Source organism: Patagioenas fasciata, chromosome 7 (genome assembly GCF_037038585.1).
Source record: "Patagioenas fasciata isolate bPatFas1 chromosome 7, bPatFas1.hap1, whole genome shotgun sequence".
Classification (NCBI taxonomy): domain Eukaryota; kingdom Metazoa; phylum Chordata; class Aves; order Columbiformes; family Columbidae; genus Patagioenas; species Patagioenas fasciata.
The window spans coordinates 24607102-24628600 of record NC_092526.1 but is presented as its reverse complement, the minus strand read 5'-3'; the positions used below and the strand labels follow the sequence as shown (position 1 = coordinate 24628600).

Below are 21499 nucleotides of genomic sequence, written 5' to 3'. Positions count from 1 at the left end.
GCTGAGCTAGGTTCAGCTCTTTTGTTGCCTTGTTGCATGTCTATTAATGATGAACCTAAATGAGGCCACCCAGAATGAACTCTCTTGAGCTTTCAGAAAACTCAGATACTATGACTGTGTTACAACTTGCAGTAATGGAACAAGCATCAGCAAACTCTTTCTTACCTCATGCCCTTAACCTAAGAGTCTCTTTTTTTCTGCTACTTTTGTACTAATAGAGAGAAAAGATAAAGAAGATCTATACAGGAAAGAAAAAAACAGAAGAAGAAAGAATGCTTTTATTTGCAATTCCCTTCCCAGTGCTATTTCACAATGTAATATGGAAAGCCATAGCTTTAGTGGTTCCAAAACAATAATTTTGTGTGTCTATGAGTATCACGAACACCTTTTTACAATGGGCAAAAAGATCCTGATCCTCTTGTTTTGTGAGAGTTTTGCTTTTGGAAATGGACAGAACATTAGATTTGCTAGGATTTTTGTAATGTGATTGAGATACTGATGAAACGCACTACTAGAAACAATTTTAGGAAGTTACAAGTTTCCCCAAATTGCTTAGAAGAACAGACAACAGAAACAAGTACTTTTTCCCCTCAAACAAGAGTACTTCAACTTCTCCAAGAGTCAACTTACGCCAAAAATGTCTCATCGGAAAGGGCAGGTCATCAAGAAAGATATTTGGGAGACGATAGAAAACCCAACATTTGCCATTGACTTCAGTGAAGCTAGGGTTCACTAAAAGGCTTTCAGCCTGATCTGTGAGAAAAAGTGACTAAAACATAACACTGCAATTTCTGTTGATGTCTTATTTTGAATTATCTGCCCAATGTGTTACGAAGGACATGCAGTGGTGTATGAAAATGTATATAAAGATCTGAGGAAGTAGACTGAAAAGTTGGCAGATAAGGTAGAAGAGACAGCCAATAGAGGGAACTCAAATTGTACAGCAAATCTGAAAGAAGATAAATGGATAATTTAACAGCCATTCAGTTTTCAAGAAAGACAAAGCACAAACTACATTGCATCAGAAAAGGACTAGAAGTGATGATGGATGAAACACTTCAAGTAAGTGTTTAACACAACAGAATCACAGTTGCCTGCAGAATTCCCAGCTGAGGGCAAATTCAAAGAACTAAATAAGGATATGAGACTGATACAGTTTGAGGAGTTTTTCAAAATCCATTTAATAGCAAGGCAGAAGACACTGATCAGCTGCTTGGTTAAAATGTTGAAAGGAAAAGAGTTAGAAACATTCTGTCTCTTGCATGCTTTAGATATAGAATCAAAACCATAAACAGCAGAGCCAAATAAGAAGTTGTTTATGAAGTAATAACTCTTCCTCCTCTGAGCAAACCCTTTGTTTCATGAAATTATTATGAACAGATGAATCATCTGCAACTATAGCAACACATCAGTTGAGCTACTTCAGTAGGTACCCAGTCCTTCAGTATTACTCTTTCCCTTTGACAGCACAGCATGCTTGATATTGGTCAGACCACATTTGGCTGCCAGGAGCTCTGTATGTATTTTCCTCCCTGAAGCACCTGGTACATTTTACCACTGAAGAATCCTGCTTTATTATCATTCCTCTATAATGTGCATGTTTGCTTACAAAGGAGTACAGCATTATTCTTGCTAGTATACCATCACCAGAAAGAAGCATAATGCTAATTCGTAATGGAAGAGCTGAACACTCGTGCATATATTAGATCCCTTTCCAGGCACAACTGACTTCATTCCGCACTGCCAACAATTTCTATAGAGAAGATAAACTCCTGTTTTCTATTAATATCAGAGAAGATAGTAATATATTCATCTAACCTAATTATGATTTTAGGCATCAGAAAAAAATGCACTGGCAGAAATATGAAAGTAATGCACTGATGCAGTACGTACTTGACAACCTGGACACCTCCCCAGTGAGCTCTAGAAGGAATAAACAAGTTTCCTTCAACTATGAGGAGACTGCAGCATATTTTTTTTTTCATGAACTCAGCCTCCTCCTAAATACAGTATTTTTTTTTTTAACATAATGGTTAAATATGGCCCTGAATCAGTAGGGCAAATAGTTAATTCATATACAAACAGTCAAAAGTTCATAGAAGTTAATCCATAGATCTTCTCTGTATCACTTTATCTTCTATATTCTGTCTATAGGAGGTAGAACTCTAGCAGGGTTGTGGGTTGTTGGTTTTTTTTTAGTACATGGGTGTATATACAGAAATGCTTTTGGATTTTCAAAACAACTTCCACCAAGTATTTATATTATGAAGATCAAATCTGTGGATGACTGCAGTACAGGTTCCCTTTTATCTGAACTAATCTGAAGTTCAAGGACTTTAAGATAGATGGCTCACCTTTGGCCTGTGTATCCTCATGTGAAAGCCACTTCAGCAAAACTCAGGAGTCCAATTCAGCTTTGCTGTAACTGGTCACGACTCTCTTGACTTCAGCAATGCTTCTTACGCTTACACCAGGTCTGAATTTATCCCTATGGCTTCTCGGTCACTAGTCCTCCCTTCCAACTCAGAAACTGCCTACATAATAAAAGTGATTCATTACAAACCACAGGGTTCCAAAGTAGAGTGAACACTGAGACCTATAACTTTTTGATATGTGCTCAGTCATAAAATTGAATTTATATGATCTTATTCCACAAACTCACTTTACAAATATTAGACCTGCAACCATACTTCTGTGAGCTGTAATTTTGTCAAAGCTCATAAGTTAGGCAAGGTCAGAATTGGTCAATATTTGGATGAGAATCTCAGGGGGTGGGGGAGAATATACTCTGAGGGTCCTGCAGCATTTCCTACTTAGGACTCACCATATTCCTCTTTAAAGGATTTGGTATTAGAATACAACAAAATGTTGTATTTGCTTTAGCAATAGTTTAGACTCTGGCCACATCTGTGCTGCATCTTGGCTGTTTCAGATAACATGATTTCCCAGAGATGAAGGTGATGTAGCAGATGAAGTCCAATTCCACACCACCTAGGAGGCAGATCTACCAACAAATGCCTCCACTGCTACTCATTACCCTTCTCTAAAGGGGGTTGTTGCTACTTCTACTATTTCTGCATTCTCTATGCTTTATATAGCAAAATATACCTAAGAAATAGCTCTCTATACCAAATGAAAAAAAACCCTAACATTCTCCCCTCCCTACCTTCTCTCATGAGTATCTCATGCTCTTGCTGTTTTGAGCCTGTTCTCCATGCAGCCCTGCCATCTCCCAGGTGTGCATAATGGACCACTGAAGTGCCTTTAACAACTTCTTGTGCTGGAAGAGCTTATCTTTAAGAGGAGCTATACCTTGTGAAGGTATGCTGTAGGCAGAGCTGTACATAGTCACAAAAGACACCTAAATTATTGAAGGAGGTAAGAAAAAGTCAGTGCTATACATTAACTTCCTGAAAACCAGTGTAGTCACAGACCTGAGGTGACACGTGGATAGAGAAGGAAACTGCAAACCTCTCTGATGTTTCCTAACGCTGCAGCCAGCACAACCGCTGCCCTGGCACCCTTCAGCTCTGCAGCTAAGAACAGCTTTTACAGCAAAGCGGATAAAACAGGAAAGATCACCAGTCCAGCACCTCTTGCTGTGCCGCAAGGCAGCTACTGCAGTGGCAGGATGGCAGGACAGCTGGCAGCACTGAGGTCCAGGCAGGGCTTCCCTCAGCTCCACCAAGGAAGGCTGAGGAAGATAGGTTTCTGGAGCTATGAGTTTATGTGGTGGGACCCCATGTCGGACAGCTGCTGAAGACCAAGCTTCTTCCTACTAAAGCAAATAACCAATTGGGGTTTAAGAAGCTGGATATCAAATTAGATCACTAGCAAAGCCGTTCATATGAGACGTACATCAAAACCAGCGGCATGGCTGAGCAGTACATCAAGGCGGGGGGGAGGTTAGGCAATCAAATGGAAAGTAAAAAGTGCATCCAGAAGGTAGAAAACCCTGACAAGGCTACAGCCAAAATAAACTTACATAGCTTTGGGAATAAATTGGTGGTTGAGTCCTGATCATGAACAGGTGCTCTGAATGTAATTCAGTAAATGGTTGAGAGCCTGCCAGAAGGGAGAGAAATGTGTGGCTTTTGAGATAATTTCCCAGAAGCTTCATAAAAGAAAATTGATTACTGGGGTTTAATAATTAAAACAGGACCAGAGATATATAGTAATCAAATGAGGTTTTAATTACATCTCAAGCAGAAATAAAATCCAATTTGTGTACTTTGTATCAGAAAAGTCCTACTGAAATGCTTTGGTAGCAGGAAAAGATAAAATAAAAGCTAATTTCCATAGGAATTATGGTAGTTGGTTTAATTAAAAGACTAGATCAGAACGAAAGAGTTCCAATGTGAAAGGATACTAAATACAGAAGCAGTGGTTTAAACATCAAATCAATGTCTGAGTAAAGACATTTTATAGACCAAGTGCAAAATCTGCACTGTCAAGTATCCCTAATCTAAATCAATGTGTAACAAAATAAAGTTGGTTAAAATTACACTATATATTTTAAGCATTCCATAGAATTAATTGATTGTGCTATGGTAAAACTGAATATTAACTAAAAGGTTTATTCTTTCTTAAATACTTCTTTTAATTTATTTAATCAAAGTTAATGTTTTTAGTTAGCCATTCTTGTTATTTACGTGGTAACCTCTGCTGCACCTGGGTTACTAGACTCTGTAGTATGCACTTAGGTATGTATTTCTAAGAAATGTATGCCTGTACTTTTGGATTTAAAAGGTGTTTACAGCTCACACGATACAGTGATTACTGTAGAACCATGTGGGGGCTTCTTGAATCCATTCCCAGTCTACTTGGGCTTCTGGTCTCTGCCGCAGTGGATGCAAAGCTCACTGCCCAAAGCGGCTCCCACTGTGCCTCAGGCCTGCAGGGCTGGCCCAGCAGCGGGTCATGCCCAGATCTCTGCATTTGCTCCCTGGCACTAGGACCAAAAACATCAGGGTCTCGTGGTCAGCCTTGGTAACAAAACAGTACAGAAAGGACACAGAGGTAGCTTAGAGCTGCGCACCGGTGCTGAGGCAGAGGCCACTGTCCCAATGCGCCCCTTCTCCTCTACACTGCCTGTGGCAGGTACAGGCTGCTGGTACAGCACCGGAACAGGAGCAGCCTGTACTGCATCTTGTGCTTATGGGTCCTGGAGGTGGCAGGGTGTGAGTGCAGAATGCTGTCTTTGTGCTTAGAGTGTATATTGGAAAAATACTTCATGACAACTTTTTCAAGATTTGAGAAATAACAGCAAGCTTAACTGCCAGTGGATGGATCCTGGGTTTGCACAGAAAGGATCTGCTAAGCTGCTGCCAAGAGTTGAATATCTAATGTGCTGCCTGTAGACACTGAGCTGCCAGTGGTAATGCAAGTGCCAGTGATGGCAGCAGTGAGATTTTCAGGTGTTAATGGTGCATCACTGCCCCTCTGGTTTGCACTCCACCAAAAGCAGGTTTGGGGAATACACAATGATCTGAAATAAAGAGCTAAAAAAAATGGGGAGCTCACATCCATTCTATCAAATGAATGACCATCACCAGTGAGCAAAACTATACGTAGAGACAGCAGTAACCTCTGCCTCTTATCCCAGGCCCAAAATTATCTGCCCAGTCTCTGCCATATTCTAAGGGAATAATTTCAAGTGGATTTGCTTCAAGTTCCACACAAATCAGCCACTTGTGATTTTTCAGAAGTGCTGAGCATTCATATTTCCTCCTGAAGTCAACTGAAATTGCAAGTTTTCAGCACATCTTAAAATCAGGCCATTAACCCTTAATTATCATATAATAGCTCAATTAAAAATCTACCAAGACTTACTTCAGTAGCTACCCAAGCTCCCATAGATTGCAGCCTAGCTATAAAAAATCCAGTTCTTCAGTGGTGTCTGGGCTCTGGGGACCATTTAAAGTGTTTGCTGTTAACCCTGCCATTTAAAACAAATGATGAAAATTATCAAGTGCAAAGGTACCTACTTCCCATCTCCTTTCTTTTCCTTCTAATTTTCCGCACTTTTAGAAGAACAGCTTTTGATCTCTCATCTGTCATTATTTTTTTTATCTATCTTGCACCAACACTTTATTTCAAATGGCAAATCTGTAGTTTCCATGCTAGCAGAGAAAACACAATACCCAACCCTCAGCAAAACCCACTTCTTGCTCATCAAAAAAGCTGCAAACCAATACTCCTTCTCTGTCCTGAAAGGGCATATTAGATGACCACTAGGGAGGTATCTGGTTAACCATTTAGTTGCTGCTGTTAATTATGTCCTGTCTCTCTTCAATGTAGGGGAAAAAAAGTGAAGCACTCATGGTCTTTTCACATAAACATTTGATACTAAAGGGGAAAGTAAAACAAAATTCTAGCAAAAGTGTGCAGCAATTATATAATTTTGGGGCTGATTCAAAGCCAGCTGAAAACAGATAAAAGATTCTTACTGGCTGCTGTGAGCTTTGGGCTGGGTTTGTAGAAAAGAGGTGATTTCAGCACAATCTAAAAAGAAAACTTCTTTTCTTCATTTTGAGCACACAGAACTGGATTCTTTGCCATCTTTGGAAAGCACAGTACTGTTGTAGTTTAGTCATCTATAGGAAAGAAGAATCTAGCACCAGGGAGAATCTGAAGGTTATTTCAGCTTTGCCCAACTTGTCATCCAACCAGTGGAGCTCCTGCTCATGCAGATGCCAGCAAGCAGAGAGCCTAGGGCACTTGGGGGATGCCTAAAAGAACTATCTTTAAGGATTACAAGAATGCTAAAGTAGTTGACCAGCAACTCTGCCACCTTATGTGCACTTTTTTGGCATTTTTGGTGGCTTACTTAAAGCCTCAGGCAAAAGATAAGGTAGAGATCTCAATGGGAACACTAAGTTTTACATACACAGGCATTTAAAGCTGGCGGTGAGGAGTGTCCACCAAAGGATATATTGTCAATATTTTTTTCTCTCATCCCCGCACTCCCCCCCCCCCCTTTTTTTTTTCTTAACTTCCAGTGTCTGGTGAAGCTGAATGTGAAACTGCAGCCTATGCTGGACTCCGTGGCAGTGAATAGAGGTAAATGGGAGGAGCTGCACCAAAAAAGACTTCCTTCTCAGGCAGACACCTCATCCTCCTTTTCCTCTAGCTTTACTATGTCTCTCAAAGACATAAATTAAGCCTGCAAATGTCAGTGTCGCTTTACAGTAAGAGCTGTCTGAAACATTTTCATAAGCTTAGGCCCACCATTTTCTAAGAAATGCTTTCACAGACACGCTTAATTGATTGGATATTATCTTGACGGCAGCACATTTTGCTTTTACTGGGAGGTTTAGTGGGACTGAAAGGAAGGGCCTGCGGTGAGACTGCGCTCGTATCTGGAGCAACACGGAAGATTTAGCACAAGAAGCATTCATTCAGCTCCACTACATTTCAACTGCTGCTGTAAAAATCTGTAAAGCTGACAACAGACTGAAATATAAGAACTTACAGCTTAATAAAATTAATAATACAGAGCAGAACTGGGATGCAAGCTGGTCAATTCATATGCAAGGAGCTGCAGGAAAACAGAATAGTATGTAATTACATTGTTGTTTTGCATCTCTTCAGTAATGTTATGAATCAATTATGCCTGCTTTTGTGATGTTCCTCATTCTCCCCCCTCTTTTATGCCTGAATGTTCTGAAAAGCCTGCTTTGTATTCTAAAGAAGTATTTTTTTACAACAAAGCTTCTTAGTGATTGATCAGGGCCTTTAGAATTGCCTACCTTTGCTACATTTAAAAACAAACTTTATTATCTTTAAAAACACTAACCTGTCCCTGCTTCCCTGAGAAATTTATATTAACAACGCAGTAAATTTCTCAGCAATGGGAAGTTTGCATAAAGGCAAAATATTGCATGGTAATTTTAGAGGTTTTTTTTCTTTTAAAAAATGCTCCTTTAACAAATTGATTTTTTTTTTCAATTACAGTGTCCCCTAAGGAAAAGATTAATGGTCTTTAATGAAAATAGAATACAAATTAAAAAATTAAAAAGGTAAATCTGTTGCCCTGTGCTTCAGGTTTGTATTACATTGAAAGATGGAGCATGGGTAAGCCTTTTCAGTATAATTTCCAGTTGAAATTAATATTTTGAAATGCTAGAGAGGAAGACTATCATCATACTGGACTGACTACCTCTTAGTTCTCTTGCAGTTCTTTCAGTACAATTTGAGATGCTGTTATTAGAGCTAGCACAGCACTAGCCAAGGCTTACATGTAGACGTGTGGTAGCAGCGTTCATAAAAATCTAATCAAACATGGTAAGTCACAAAACCAAATGTGTCTAGATCTGTGTGATGACACTGGTATTACCTGAGGGTTGGTCTCTCTGTATTGGTGCAAAGATCACTGGTGTAGCACAGCTGTGACCTGTGATTTGAGAGTACTCTCTGCTGCATGATCAGACACAAGAGGAGTCACGTTGCAGGGCTCACATGAGTTCCCATTCATAGGAAAAAAAAGCCTTTGTACTCCATGAAAAATGGCTTTCTAAATATAGGGTTGTCTGGCAGCAGAAATTAAAGCTGAATTCAGCTTAATTTTACACCTGTGCCAAACTCCATTTACGTCAGTGGAATTACCTTGACCTGGCACCGACTTGATGGAAATCAGAACCTGGCCCAGCTGACCAGATGCTAAAAACAGATTTCCTCCTTTCTAAGGAAAGTGAGTTGTTAGCACCTCTAAAATGCTGACTACATCTGCCTGACAATCAAACAGAAACAAATCTGCTGATCACTCATTTAAAAAAACAAACAAACAAACCCCGAAAAAACACCACACCCTCTTTGCTACTAATCATGTGTACAGGAGAATAGCAGGAAAATTCGGTACCATTGCAAACCAATCTGTTAGTGCAACTGAACTCCATCACTGTCTCTAGCAGAAAGAAGCAGGGAAGGAGGAGAGATGCAGACTGCACAGCAGTGAACACATGCACCAAATGGAAATGTTTCTGCTATTATTTTACCACTTTTTTTTTTTCCCCTGAATAAAGACAGCTGCAGTATAGTAAGCAGCAAGCTACACGAAGCTTACATCACCTACTTTATGGGAGAAACAGACACCAGGAACTGACATAGCACTGCTGGCAGGTACACACAATTTTCCTGAATTTTGATATTGCATATTGCTAAGTATAATGTAATTTACAGAGCATATCTGACAGCTCCTGCCAAGGTCTCCCCCCATTTCCTCGCCTTTGGACTGGCCTCAGAGCTCTGTTGCCCACAGCAACACGCATTGCAGGGATGGGGAGGCAGCACCACTGCACCCTGACATGCAGCTGGAGCTTCAACAATGTCAACCATCAATCAAGTGACTGACCGTAATTGCCTCCATCTATTTCTCCTGTCTTTCGGTATCTTTGCTATTGTCGGTCAAAATTCAGAAACTGCTGACTAATGTTATGGTTCTGTTCCTCCATCACAAGAAAGAAAATGAAAGAGCATGGCTAGATCTTTATCAAAATGTTCTCAGGCCAAATGAAGCAACCCTGCTGAAAACAGGGGGCACAGTGGTGCATGTCAGAACAGCATAGGGTCTCTCAAAGTGATAGAGCTCAACTTAGAAAACAAACAAACAAAAATCTAATTTTTTTTTTTTAACACTTGGCTTAGGAATCAGCGAGAGACTTGCATTTTTGAGAGGAAGAAGATTCTTTATGGAAACATGCAGCACAGTAAAGAAACATAGTCTAAATTCCTCATATCCGAAGATGGTGGAAAACACTTTTTAGCTAGTGCTTACAAGCTCGATAGAAATTCTTTCAGCTTGTTATTATTTCTGATAGGGAAACATTTTCCCAGTACTTCAGTCAGTTTTGCCAAACTCCTCCAGGTGTCCTACTGACTAGCGCTAACTGCAGCCTGAATTGGGTCAGATTTCTTGTCTCATGAATCACAGGGCATGAGGTCTCACAGGAGCCGACCAGCGACCCTCACTTGATCAGCAGAAAATGCCTGGGAGAAGATCTGGGTCTTCAGCCCCAACCTCAGAGATAGTTCAGGCCACACAGTAATTCCACTCAGGATTCCCACCTGTGAGTCTGCTTACCAAAATCAACCTTGCCTCACCACCAAAAAAACCCAAACCAAAACAGAAATCCTGCTTGATTTGAAGCAGGCTTTTGAACTGTGGGTGTGCCTTCTCCACCAGCCTGTGAGGAGTCACAAGGGTGGGCTTGTATCCTGCCCAAGCCCCTCACACGTGAGTACAGCCCCAATTTCTGCATGACACCTGGGAGAAGCACAGCTATGACAGGCTTTGCTGCAAGAGCTCAGGAGGGTCTTGTATGTGCATACTCCCGGATTAAAGCCCACCCCTGCAACACAACACTGTGACTGCACCAGAAACACAAATGCTGTTCAAGGCGAGGAGCACCTGGGGAAAAGGCTCTCCTGTGACTCAGACAGAAGATGGGTTTCCCACCTCCTGAAGTCCAAGAGGTGTCTTTGGCCATAGTTCTAATCAGACAGTTTCCCCTAAAAATGTCCCATCATTTTGCCTTTCTCCCAGCCTGGGGCCTACAGGCAAAACAGAACAGCTTCAACAGAACGTGATGGAGATGCAGACATTTGCCTCCATCAGAACACTCTGTAGCTCCCATTCCAAGCAGAACCACAAGGTTAGGCAGCAGCAGCTCACAGAATTTTAAACTGAATTGCTACGTGTGGCAATTAGAGCCTGACCTCTCCCTGCAGCCCTGTCACAGCCAGCCCCTGCCACCCGCAGCGCCAGAGATCTTGCTGACAAGGTCATGAGTGTGTTTTGTGCCCCACAGAAAATAGCCATAGAGTAGAGGAGCATGTTTCATTTAGCTCAGGTATTCCTTAGGTGGTGTCCTTGGTACAGCAGCTGCATTTTTCTGGACTGGTGACCTTGCTAATTCCTCCTTCTTAGAGTGCACTGCAATCTCGCAACGTGCCTGTAGTTACCAACAAAGCCAATACTAGCATTCACAAACTATTGTTGAAAACTGCAACCAGCAGTGCCTAACATCATTTGTAATATTTAGACAAATTAATCCTAGTGGAAAAATGGGAGTGTTTCAGTCTACCGGCGAAATATTTATTTTCCCTTCATAAGATTAAAACCATCTTAGTTACTGATATGTATCTTAGATGCTGATACATCGTTCATGCATTGAGTGAAATTTTAGAACAGATTTATTTCAAGGTTATGTAAAACATATTAATAGAAATTTCCAATGCTGAGAGTGTTCTGGGAAAGAAAACATAGAGCAAGAAGGTTTTTTATTGGTGTTGTCAAAGAAGTGGAAATTTTTTGAGAGTAAAATCATGTGAATGGTTTCTAACGTAACGATGAAATGGGAGGTATAAATCAGCTGAAACGAGAGACTCCAGAGATTCCCATCACTTGAATGTTCCCGTATTGGAATATGTACTGTATATTGCTTGTTACCTTTACTTTCCTGGATTACTTTGTATTTAATTACCAATTCATAAGCACATTGGCCACCACGTCTTACAGTTGTGAGGAAAATACCATTATAGGCTTCAAACCTTTGCCTATGGAAAGCGACTGACAGAACAACAACAGAAATACTCTGTGGATGTTCCAATGCAAGTGAATCCTACAGACTTTCAAAATGTGTAACTTAAGACCTCTACATGCTTTTCCTTTTTTCCATTTTAAGACCATTACCCTCATTGTTTTGCTTTAATAGATCAAACAACACTGATTCAGATTTTTAAAGCATGTTTTTGAAATAAACAACTTGGTTTTGTCTCTCTAAAAAAATAATACATAATTTTAATGGCTTCCTGTGTTTTTTTAGTTTTTTCTTTGAAAATACCCTGTTGGGATGAATTAGAGCTGTGTCTACTGATTACTGAACCATGCAAACACAAGAGCATGAAAATGTGTGACTGAGCAGTTCGCACAAGATTTCTGACACATGACCTTGCAGCACTCGCTGCTGGAAGCAATGGCAGCTTCGCTGGGTACACTTGGCCTTAGCCTGGAAGGACCATAAAGCAAGTCTGGCTGGTGATTTTAGCAGAGCTGTTTACATGTACAGCAATTATACAGATTATACAGTCTGTGACACTGGGCATGCCACTGTTCAGTAAACATACTGTGCAGAGAAAAAAATATCCCTCCAAAGAACAATTATGTTGTTGAAGTAGTTATGGAAAAGCAGGGTGTCACTACTACAGTTTAAAAACTGTAGAAAACCTGGCAGATTGTGCTAAGGTACAATCAACCTCCCTCCCACCAGCTGTAATACAGTTTGAATCTTGGTAGGCTGCAAAGCGGATGCTTCCTGTTCAAAAAGCCAAAGCCATCAATGAAATAATGGCCTGTGTTCCAGGACTGTGCGTTTAGCATCGGGCCTTTTACACTACCACGCCCTGCTCAACAGAACTATGGTCTATTACAGAAGTTTTAGATATAAATTAACGGTGTTGGAAAAAAAAAAAAAAAATCAGTGAGCTAATTTTTATTTTACTCGCTATTCTTCCCAGCTGCCTAAGTCACTGTAACACCGCCCACACGCAGGCCGAGGCGGGTTCCAGGGGGCGCGGCTTGTTTAAGCCGACCCGACGGAACCCGTCACTGAGCGGCCCCACCAGCCGCTTCCGGAGCAGCGGCCCCGCTGCGCCCTCACCCGCCCGCGTGGGAAGTGCTTCCGCTCCGCAGCAGGCGTTGCCATGGCAGCGGGGTCCCGGCTTCCGCTTCCGGTGCGGCGGGGCCGTTGCCGTGGCAGCGGCGATGAGGCCGGTGCCGGTGCCCGACGGGCAGTACACGGCCGCGGTGTACGGGCTCATCGGCGGTGGGCGCTACGCGGAGGCGGTGTCACTGCTGAGCCGCGAGCTGCAGAAGAGCTGCCGCTCCCGGGGCGGCCTCTCCCTGCTGGGCTACTGCCATTACCAGCTGCAGGACTTCGCGGCGGCGGCCGAGTGCTACGAGCAGCTGGCGGCGCTGCACCCCGAGCTGGATGCCTACCGGCTCTACCAGGCGCAGGCCCTCTACAAGGCCGGACTCTACGCTGAGGCCCTGCGGGCCGTCAGCCCGCTGCTGGACCTCCCCGCCTACCAGGGCCGGGCCCTGCGCCTCCAGGCTGCCATCCACTATGCCCAGGGTGACCTGCCGGCGGCCAAGAGCCTGGTGGAGGAGGCTCTGGCCGCCGCTGCAGATGGCGGCCCTGGAGCGACCGAGGACCCCTCGGAACGGGCTGATGCCGAGATCAACCTGGGCTGCCTGCTGTACCAGCAGGGGCGGCATGAAGAGGCCAGCGTCAAGTTCGCTGGCGCCATGCAGGTGTTGGGTTATTGCCCTGAGCTGTCCTACAACATGGCTCTGTGCTGCTACGCAGCCAAGCAGTACGCCCCTGCCCTCAAACACATCTCTGATATCATAGAGCGCGGCATCCACCAGCACCCAGAGCTCAGCGTGGGCATGACCACCGAGGGCATCGATGTCCGCAGTGTGGGCAACACCCTGCTCCTGCACCGCACGGCCCTGGTGGAGACTTTCAACCTCAAAGCCGCCATTGAGTACCAGCTGCGCAACCTGAAAGCAGCCCAGGAGGCTCTCACAGACATGCCACCAAGGGCTGAAGAAGAGCTGGATCCAGTCACACTGCACAACCAAGCACTAATGAACATGGACAGCCAGCCCACTGAAGGGTTTGAGAAGCTGCAGTTTCTTCTGCTGCAGAACCCCTGTCCACCAGAAACTTTTGGAAACTTGCTACTGCTCTATTGCAAGCATCAGTACTACGACCTGGCAGCTGATGTGCTGGCAGAGAATGCCCATCTGACCTACAAACTGCTCACGCCTTACTTGTACAACTTCTTGGATGCCATTATTACTTGTCAAACTGCTCCTGAGGAGGCTTTCCACAAGCTAGATGATTCAGCAGGGATGCTGACTGAGCAGCTGAGAAAACTCACAAAGCAGGTACAGGAAGCTAGGCAGAACTGGGATGATGAAGCTGTGCAAAAGGCAATTAATGAGTATGATGAGACCCTGGATAAATATATCCCTGTCTTGATGGCCCAGGCAAAGATCTACTGGGACATGAAGAATTACACAATGGTAGAAAAGATTTTTCGCAAATCGGTGGAATTCTGTAACGAACATGAAGTGTGGAAGCTCAACGTGGCTCACGTGCTCTTCATGCAAGACCACAAGCACAAAGAGGCTATTAGCTTCTATGAGCCAATAGTTAAAAAGCACTATGACAACATTCTCGATGTTAGTGCCATTGTGTTAGCCAACCTCTGCGTTTCCTACATCCTGACAAGCCAGAATGAAGATGCAGAGGAACTGATGAGGAAGATCGAGAAGGGAGAAGAGCAGCTGTCCTATGATCACCCTGATAAAAATACCTACCATCTTTGCATTGTCAATCTGGTCATTGGTACCCTCTACTGTGTGAAGGGAAACTATGACTTTGGTATTTCGAGAGTCATTAAAAGCCTGGAGCCATATAACAAAAAACTGAGCACTGATACATGGTATTATGCGAAACGATGTTTCCTGTCCTTGCTGGAGAACATGTCCAAACACATGATCATGCTGCGGGACAGCGTTATTCAAGAGTGCGTTCAGTTTCTGAAGCAGTGTGAGCTGTATGGAAGAAACATCCCAGCTGTCATTGAGCAACCCCTTGAAGAGAAGAGGATGCACAGTGGGAAGAATACAGTTACCTATGAAGCCAGGCTTCTAAGGGCACTGCTGTATAAAATCAATGGGTGGACTGGGTAAATGGTGTTCCCATACAGGAGAGACAAGAACTTTGTGTTTTTCCTTTTCTTGAGCTTGTGAGGCCATGCTCACCCTGGTAGTCCGTTAGTGATATGGGTTTTTCTTGATTGCTTAGCTTTAATGATTTTATCCTGTATTTTAACAGCATTCAGAGAAAAATAGAACATTTGCATAAAATTAACATGTACCAAATAACTAGGGGCATTTTCAATAATCTGTCATGTTAAATACACCTTAAGATGTGTTGATCAAAAACTTTATTACAGAAATACCATAGAGTTTTCACCTATAAAATACTTTATCCATCTGAAATTTTGACCAAGGTTCTTTTCAGTCATTGGCAGTTGAAGATAATTTGTTGTTCATCTCTTCTAGCACAGAAATTGAAGAAACAGAATTGGTTTAATTCTCCACTCTGTACCTGTGCATGAAATGTTTTTTCTGCTTTTCTGAGGTATTTTTAGTATGTTACAGCCTATGTTGATAGTATATTTAAACACAAAAAAATGTCTTTAAAATAAAAAATCAGTCCTACAAAAATTAACGTTGCGTTTTGCTAACTCAGTAATAACGCACAAGAGTTCTGGCAAACTGTATACCTAGTACAAGGACCAGGAATATATTCCAAGAAGGATATATAGGGATGGATGGCATTTCAGTTCAGGTCTGCCCTTGGTTATGAGGCAGAGACACTGCCCAGTACTGCCTCTTGGCTTCTGCACCCTCCAGAGTCCCCACGCCTCTGCCATCCGAGCGGCAGCTGTTGCCCCGCAGACACGTTTGATAGCAAGCACACACTTGGTAACACAGCCTGGCCTGCCCCTTTAATCCAAATACCATTCTCAGAACATACCAGTCTCTGATGAGAGACCTTGTGAATGTGAAATTATATTTTTTATCATATTTTTCAAAAAATATGTAACTTTCATTTCCTGCAAGGCTTACATCTTCTACCAATCAACGGAAGAAATCTGCTTCTCAGTTTCCTCCTTGTGTTACTGTTCCAGCATTTTTCAACACCTCTCTGAAACCCTGTTTATTTGCTTAATTACTTTACTTGCCACTTCCATCACACTGGCATCAGACAGTGTATTTTCTCAGTAGTCCTCCCATACCTTTTCAACCATATTACATATTCCACAGCAAAGTGAGACCAAAATACCTCTCAGTGTTATTGTGCAGTCTCGTTCTGTGCTCCTGGCTGCTATCTTTCTTCTGTATTCTGCTTTCTGAAGCAACGCATGACCTGAAGTGTTTTTTTTAAATAACGATCAAAGATCCATGGCTTTAATTCACTTCCTTACCTTTGATATGGGCTCCCTGAAGAGCTGTCACAGGGACAATTTCGGAGTCAGGCTGCATGTCCCTCAGAATCCAGTGTCTATACTGTGGTTTACCTGGAAAGAAAGAGGACAGCGTTTTTGAAAGTTGCTCTATTATAAAGCAATAGAATACTTAATCCTTCCAGAGATTAGTTTATATAAGGACTGAACAAGTCTGCAACTATTTCAACATGCAAAAAGTCAACTCTACTTCTCTGATGGGAGAGAAACCTGTCAGGACTGAGAATAACCTCTGTAGCTAAAGAAAAAGGCTGTGGGTTAGGTAATGTTATAGTTTACCCAAAACTTCCTGTAACAGTAAAGTAAAAATAAATTTCACAGTGTTAAGAATTGGAAAATGTTTTAGAGAGGCTAGAGAGCAGGCAGGAGATACAGCAAGGTGTCCCAGAGAGGCCTTCATAGCTCAGTACTAGCCCATAAAGCCCCCAATTATGGTGATATTAAATATTTCCCACAAGTGCTTCCTCACAAGGAGGAGACCTGTGATTTCAAATCTTGTTCACCTCCATGAAGCACAGCAGCAGGCTGGAAAGTATGTTTCTAATTTACAGTGAAATTGTATTATATATTATGCAGCATAAACAGCATGACCTTTAAAAAAAAAAGTTTTTAAAAGTCACACCACATAACGGCATCTGAAGTGCAATAATGGGCAATGACTTCAGGAACATCAGCCCTTTATTTAATATTCATTGTGTGTATTCTGTAAAAGTCAGTGGACATTTACGAAAAAAAAAAAAATCACTTAGCAGATTTGTGCCCGTGCAAATGTTGAATGCCCTCACATGGAGAGCAATTTAGAGACTTTTCCATGGCTGACTGTTCAGGGATGTTCACATGCTCTAGCGGTTTCCATACAACCAGTGCGTGACATTCATTAGGGCACTGCAGCCAGGATTAGCCGCGCTAAGCACTTCATCTCTTTCTTGCCTCCCGTGGCACGCAGGGCTCCACTGGGAATAAGTGGAGGTGACAGGCTCAGCTGGCTCTGGCACACACTGCCCCATCCTGCCAGCCGCTGGGGAACGCAGGGCGGGAAGGGAGAGCAGCCATGCTGCTGTGGAAAAAGGTCCCCATAAAAGGACACAGATTCGTGTAAGATCAGACTGTTTTAGAAAATACAGCTAGAGGGCAGTCAGCATGTCTGGAATTTGCATCATCCTGCTGCAACCGTTCAGACATGCAAAAAAAAAAAAAAGAAAACAAAAAACAACCAACCAAAACAACCTGACCAAACAAACAAAACCAAACAAAAATACCAAACACAGAAACCCCCAGGAGAAATTTCAATAGCAGCATTTCAACATTCTTCCCTTTTCCTTCTGTTTTTACTTGCTTTTCCTCCCCGAGCACACTGCACATCTTGACAGCCCAGGGTTTCTGCACAGACTGGGTGATGCTGAACACCATGACCCCGATGCGGAGAGGTCCCTGCTGCTGAGAGGAGAGGGAGAAGCAGCAGAGCTGAGACACAACTGGAGGAGACCTGAGACAGGTGCTTCCTCCTCTGCCGCATCAATGGATGCTTTGTGCAGGGCCTCCTCCCCGTCCAGGCAGTATTTTCCACCCTGTCCACCACAGTCTCTTCCTCAGCATCAACCACCCAACCTTCCCGTGGCCACAGCCCCTGGGGTCACACAGCTGTCATGTTTTGCAGTGTAAGTGTGTCGCTTCCTCCAGTGGCAAGCATGCATTTATAGCATCTCCAACTGCAAGGCACTTTGGTCATGAAAAGTATATAAATGTTACAACCAGTTTTATTACCATCTTTATACCACATTTAATGTTATCACTATGTGACTTACACACAAAATACATTTTTAAAGGAAAGCACGTACATTTTTATTTGGAGAAAAAGGAGGACACCAAATAATGGTTTGTGCTCCTTAGAAATATAGTAAAATCCACCTAAATTAATCCCCTGAGCCAGAACAGTAGTTCTTTTGTCCACAACCAAAAATCACTGTTTTCATTTAAAAGAATGCAAACAGAAAACACTACCCAGCAACAGCTGACCACATTTTCAGGGAGCTGCAAAGGGAAAGCAGCTGCAGATAAGCATGGATCCCTATAGCAAGAGCCTCTGCTATTTTTTTGGTGGAAGCAAGGAGAAGGAAGTTCTCAGCCCTCTGTCACTGCATCAGCATCCAAAAGATGGGTGGCGTGAGATGCCTCCCACACACACCACTGCTGCACTGAGACCAATCTCCGGGTTTTTATTTGAATCAATAGCCTCTTTTGGACCATGCCTTTACGGTGCACCTTGTGAGATGTTCTTGTCCTCAAACCTTACAAGGGCTTGCCACGTGTGATCTTTTTTCCCCAATTACCCTTGCAGTAATTACAGCGCATGCTGCACGAGCAAAGTCCTCGAACTGCCATTCTGTCAGCAGCTCCCCTGCACTAGTGGGTGGAGCAGGGGAGGCATGAAGGGCCTGAGATGTGATTTACTTCACGGCCCACCTTGAATCCCCTTGGTGCTCAAATCTCTGTAGTTAATCAAAGGTCTGCTGACACCACCAGCGGAGCAGAGGTAGTGCCAGGGACACTTGTGATCAGCTCCAGTGTCAGAGCAGATTAAAAAATTTCAGTAATCAAGGGGTGGCTGACTTTATGGTAAGACAGGTATAAAAGATGAGACAAAAGAGTCTTTTTTGTACAATTCTGGGAGAAGCATGATTAGAGTCTTACTTGGGGAAGTAAAGGGTGTTTCTACTGGGTAAGCAAGCCCTATGAGACGATGGACGAGGGAGAGGAATGTCATTTTTCTAAAAATGGTAGAAGTTGCATAAACGAATAAAAGCTGATTTGGGCAGCCCATTCCACAATATCTAACTTACAATATCCTGTTTTAGATGCCTGAGTTCAAAACTTCCACACACCCACATTGGCTTTAGCCTCCAGCAAAGGCGGCACAGTGTGGCCCTGTCTGATGGTTTGCAGATTCAGGACACTCGTATGATAATATGGCTGTGTGGGCTGAAAGAAAAGCATCAACAGATCCATATTCTCCTCTCCCCCAGCCTTTTCTTCCTTTATCTCCCTTTGGCCTTTCAGAAAATAAAACCTTCTCTAAATTTTGAGCCTCTGCTAAATCCTTCTATCTTCTAAAGGAATGAGTATGCCTGAGACAAGGCACATCTTCTTCGCATCATGACATGTAGTTCATACAGAGAAAAAGATAAACACATAAATACCATCTGGTTTACCAAGAACTAGTCCAAAAAATCAAATTCCCTGCAAAACCATCTATTATTGCAAAGAGCTAAGAGGATGGTAAAACACCACCTTCTTTCACAAGCACAGCAAGGGGCACCTCTAGGCTTTCCTTGCACATCCACCACATCTGAATGGCTCCCCACTCAAGGAGCCTTTAGCGAGGTGCAGCCTGATGCTCGTGTGGAGGGCCCCTGAGTCAGTGCCTGCACAAGAGGCCCCATCAGCTTTCACAGGCTGCAGGCTGGCCTTTCTGAGAAGGCACACACCGCTTTGTCACTCTGTGCTGCTCTGGGGACACGGACAATGGAAGCCGGTAGCAGTAGAAGTGAACCTGACTGGTGTCCTAGGGGCTGGCAAGGAGGATTTCCACACTTGTGGAAATGGTGATAAGCCAGTTAGTGTTAAAATCCTGCCAGTTTCAATCAATTTACTTCTAATCAGTAATATAAGAACATCTAAGTTTGCACATAGTCTGGGAGATGCTGCAGGGAAATACTGAGACATAACCGATACAAAGAACAGCTGTTTTGCAGTCCTCTGCAACTCATTTGAACACTGCAACCTACCCATGACTCCCAAAGAAGCAGTTTCTTAATACAGTAAAACAGGCTTTCAGTCTTGATGAATTTTTAGGCTTTACTTTGAGCAAAACTACTACTTTTTTGGATGATACTTTTCCATTAAGTAGAAAAATTGAGACATTTGGACTAATTTTTTAAAGAACCTTTTGATTAGCATAATTTTCCTAGACCTTGCCTGAATTTAAGCTAATAAAGCCTGTTCATACAGCAGACCTTGCCAAATCCAGCAGCTTCAGTCCAGAATGTTTCTATTCTGGAGGTTTTTCCCCTAAATTCAGTATAGTTTATAGCCCGAACTGAAGCCCAGGGAAGCCAATAAAAAAGTTCCCATTGACTTCAATTAGCTTGAAATTGGCACCTAAGAAAATATCAGTTTTCACAGACTATTTCAAGCCATCTAAGAGCAAATTCTTGGAAAGTACTGAAATGCTACAACCCAAATCCAGTGACAAATCCCCTTGTTTGCACCCACTTAAAATACTGCTTAGAAGACAGCCAACCCCATGCTTCCCATGGTGCAACTGCTGCACTTTAAGAAAACATCACTGTTGCACAACGAGAGGTACAAGTCATCAGGGGATCCTGATCCTCTACGGGACCCAGCCAGGCAGAGCGTCCACCAGCAGCCCACACAGCCTGCCGTGGCTCTGGGGCCTCCTTTCCATGTAGTGTCGGATTGTCCCCACGGTGCAGCCCCAACCCTGCGAGACACCTGCATCCAGACGGCCACCCCACCAGGAACTGCTCGGAGATGGAAATCAAAACACAAGCACCAGATTTTCTTCTGGAACATGGGAATCAACACTCGGCACTGCAACCTTTTAAACTTCCCAGGATGAATTTGCACACTGGCTCTGAACAGTCTGAGCTTCTCTGTGGTGTTTTTGTCCTCTGCTGCACACAATCATCCCCTTCTCTGGTTTCAACCTTTCCTGCTGCTTACCTTCTTCCCTGCAACTCTGCCTCTAGGACCCTTGCCATCCTGTGTCACAAGCAGGGGACAGGTTGACTAACAGCTTTTTATGAGTCAGTTTTATTTTATAGCCCTCTTTCCCGTGGGAGAGGGCAGAAGGAGTTGGCTAACACTCAGATCCTGTTGGGTTGAACTTCTTTTCTAACAGCCGTCTTCCAAATTAAAATTAAGACAGCTTGGATTTTTCTTAACTGCATTTCTCTAGTGCCTCACAGAGCTCTTTGTGTCCTCCTCCACTGATTCACGGCTGCTCAAACAGCCAGCAAACAGAAATGCAAGAGCTCTGACATGGCGTATCCGATTTTTTTGCTCTGTCAATAGTATTTATCACTGCAGTTCCCATGCGGAGCGGGAGGGTCTGCTTCTCCATCAGAGCTGAGGGACGGAGGTTTCAGAGCGCACATAAATCCTTCACTCATCCCCTGCAGAGCAGGTCAAAGCATTTTTAAAACAAAAGAAGAGCCACGTCTCCCAGTGGCTGTCATCTGACTGCTACTTCAGCCATCTCGATAGCGAAGAGATGCCACTGCACTGACACAATTCCCACAACTGTCCGTGGATGCGAGGCAGGTGTGGAGACAGCTCCATTAGGAAATACCGCCTGATTTATCAGAGCGGC

At 43.2% G+C, this 21499-nt stretch overlaps 2 protein-coding genes across 2 annotated transcripts in view; both read left to right on the top strand.

Annotated features, from left to right (window-relative positions):
* The window catches only part of PDE11A (phosphodiesterase 11A), a 138048-nt gene extending 126332 nt beyond the window's left edge, over nucleotides 1–11716 (top strand). Inside the window, exon 20 of the mRNA XM_065841191.2 lies at nucleotides 7002–11716. Within this exon, the coding sequence (XP_065697263.1) occupies nucleotides 7002–7163 (162 nt within the window). The 3' untranslated portion in view covers nucleotides 7164–11716. The remainder of the gene's footprint in view (nucleotides 1–7001) is intronic.
* A 994-nt stretch (nucleotides 11717–12710) lies between these two features.
* On the top strand, nucleotides 12711–15304 carry LOC136103433 (intraflagellar transport protein 70B-like). Its single transcript, XM_065841528.2, has one exon. It carries the CDS (start codon nucleotides 12764–12766, stop codon nucleotides 14762–14764), a length of 2001 nt encoding a protein of 666 aa, XP_065697600.1. The 5' UTR covers nucleotides 12711–12763; the 3' UTR covers nucleotides 14765–15304.
* The last annotated feature ends 6195 nt before the right edge of the window (nucleotides 15305–21499 follow it).

Excerpts from the sequence above, each read along its gene's own strand:
- LOC136103433 (XM_065841528.2), top strand. The coding sequence starts at position 12,764 with ATGAGGCCGGTGCCGGTGCCCGACGGGCAGTACACGGCCGCGGTGTAC.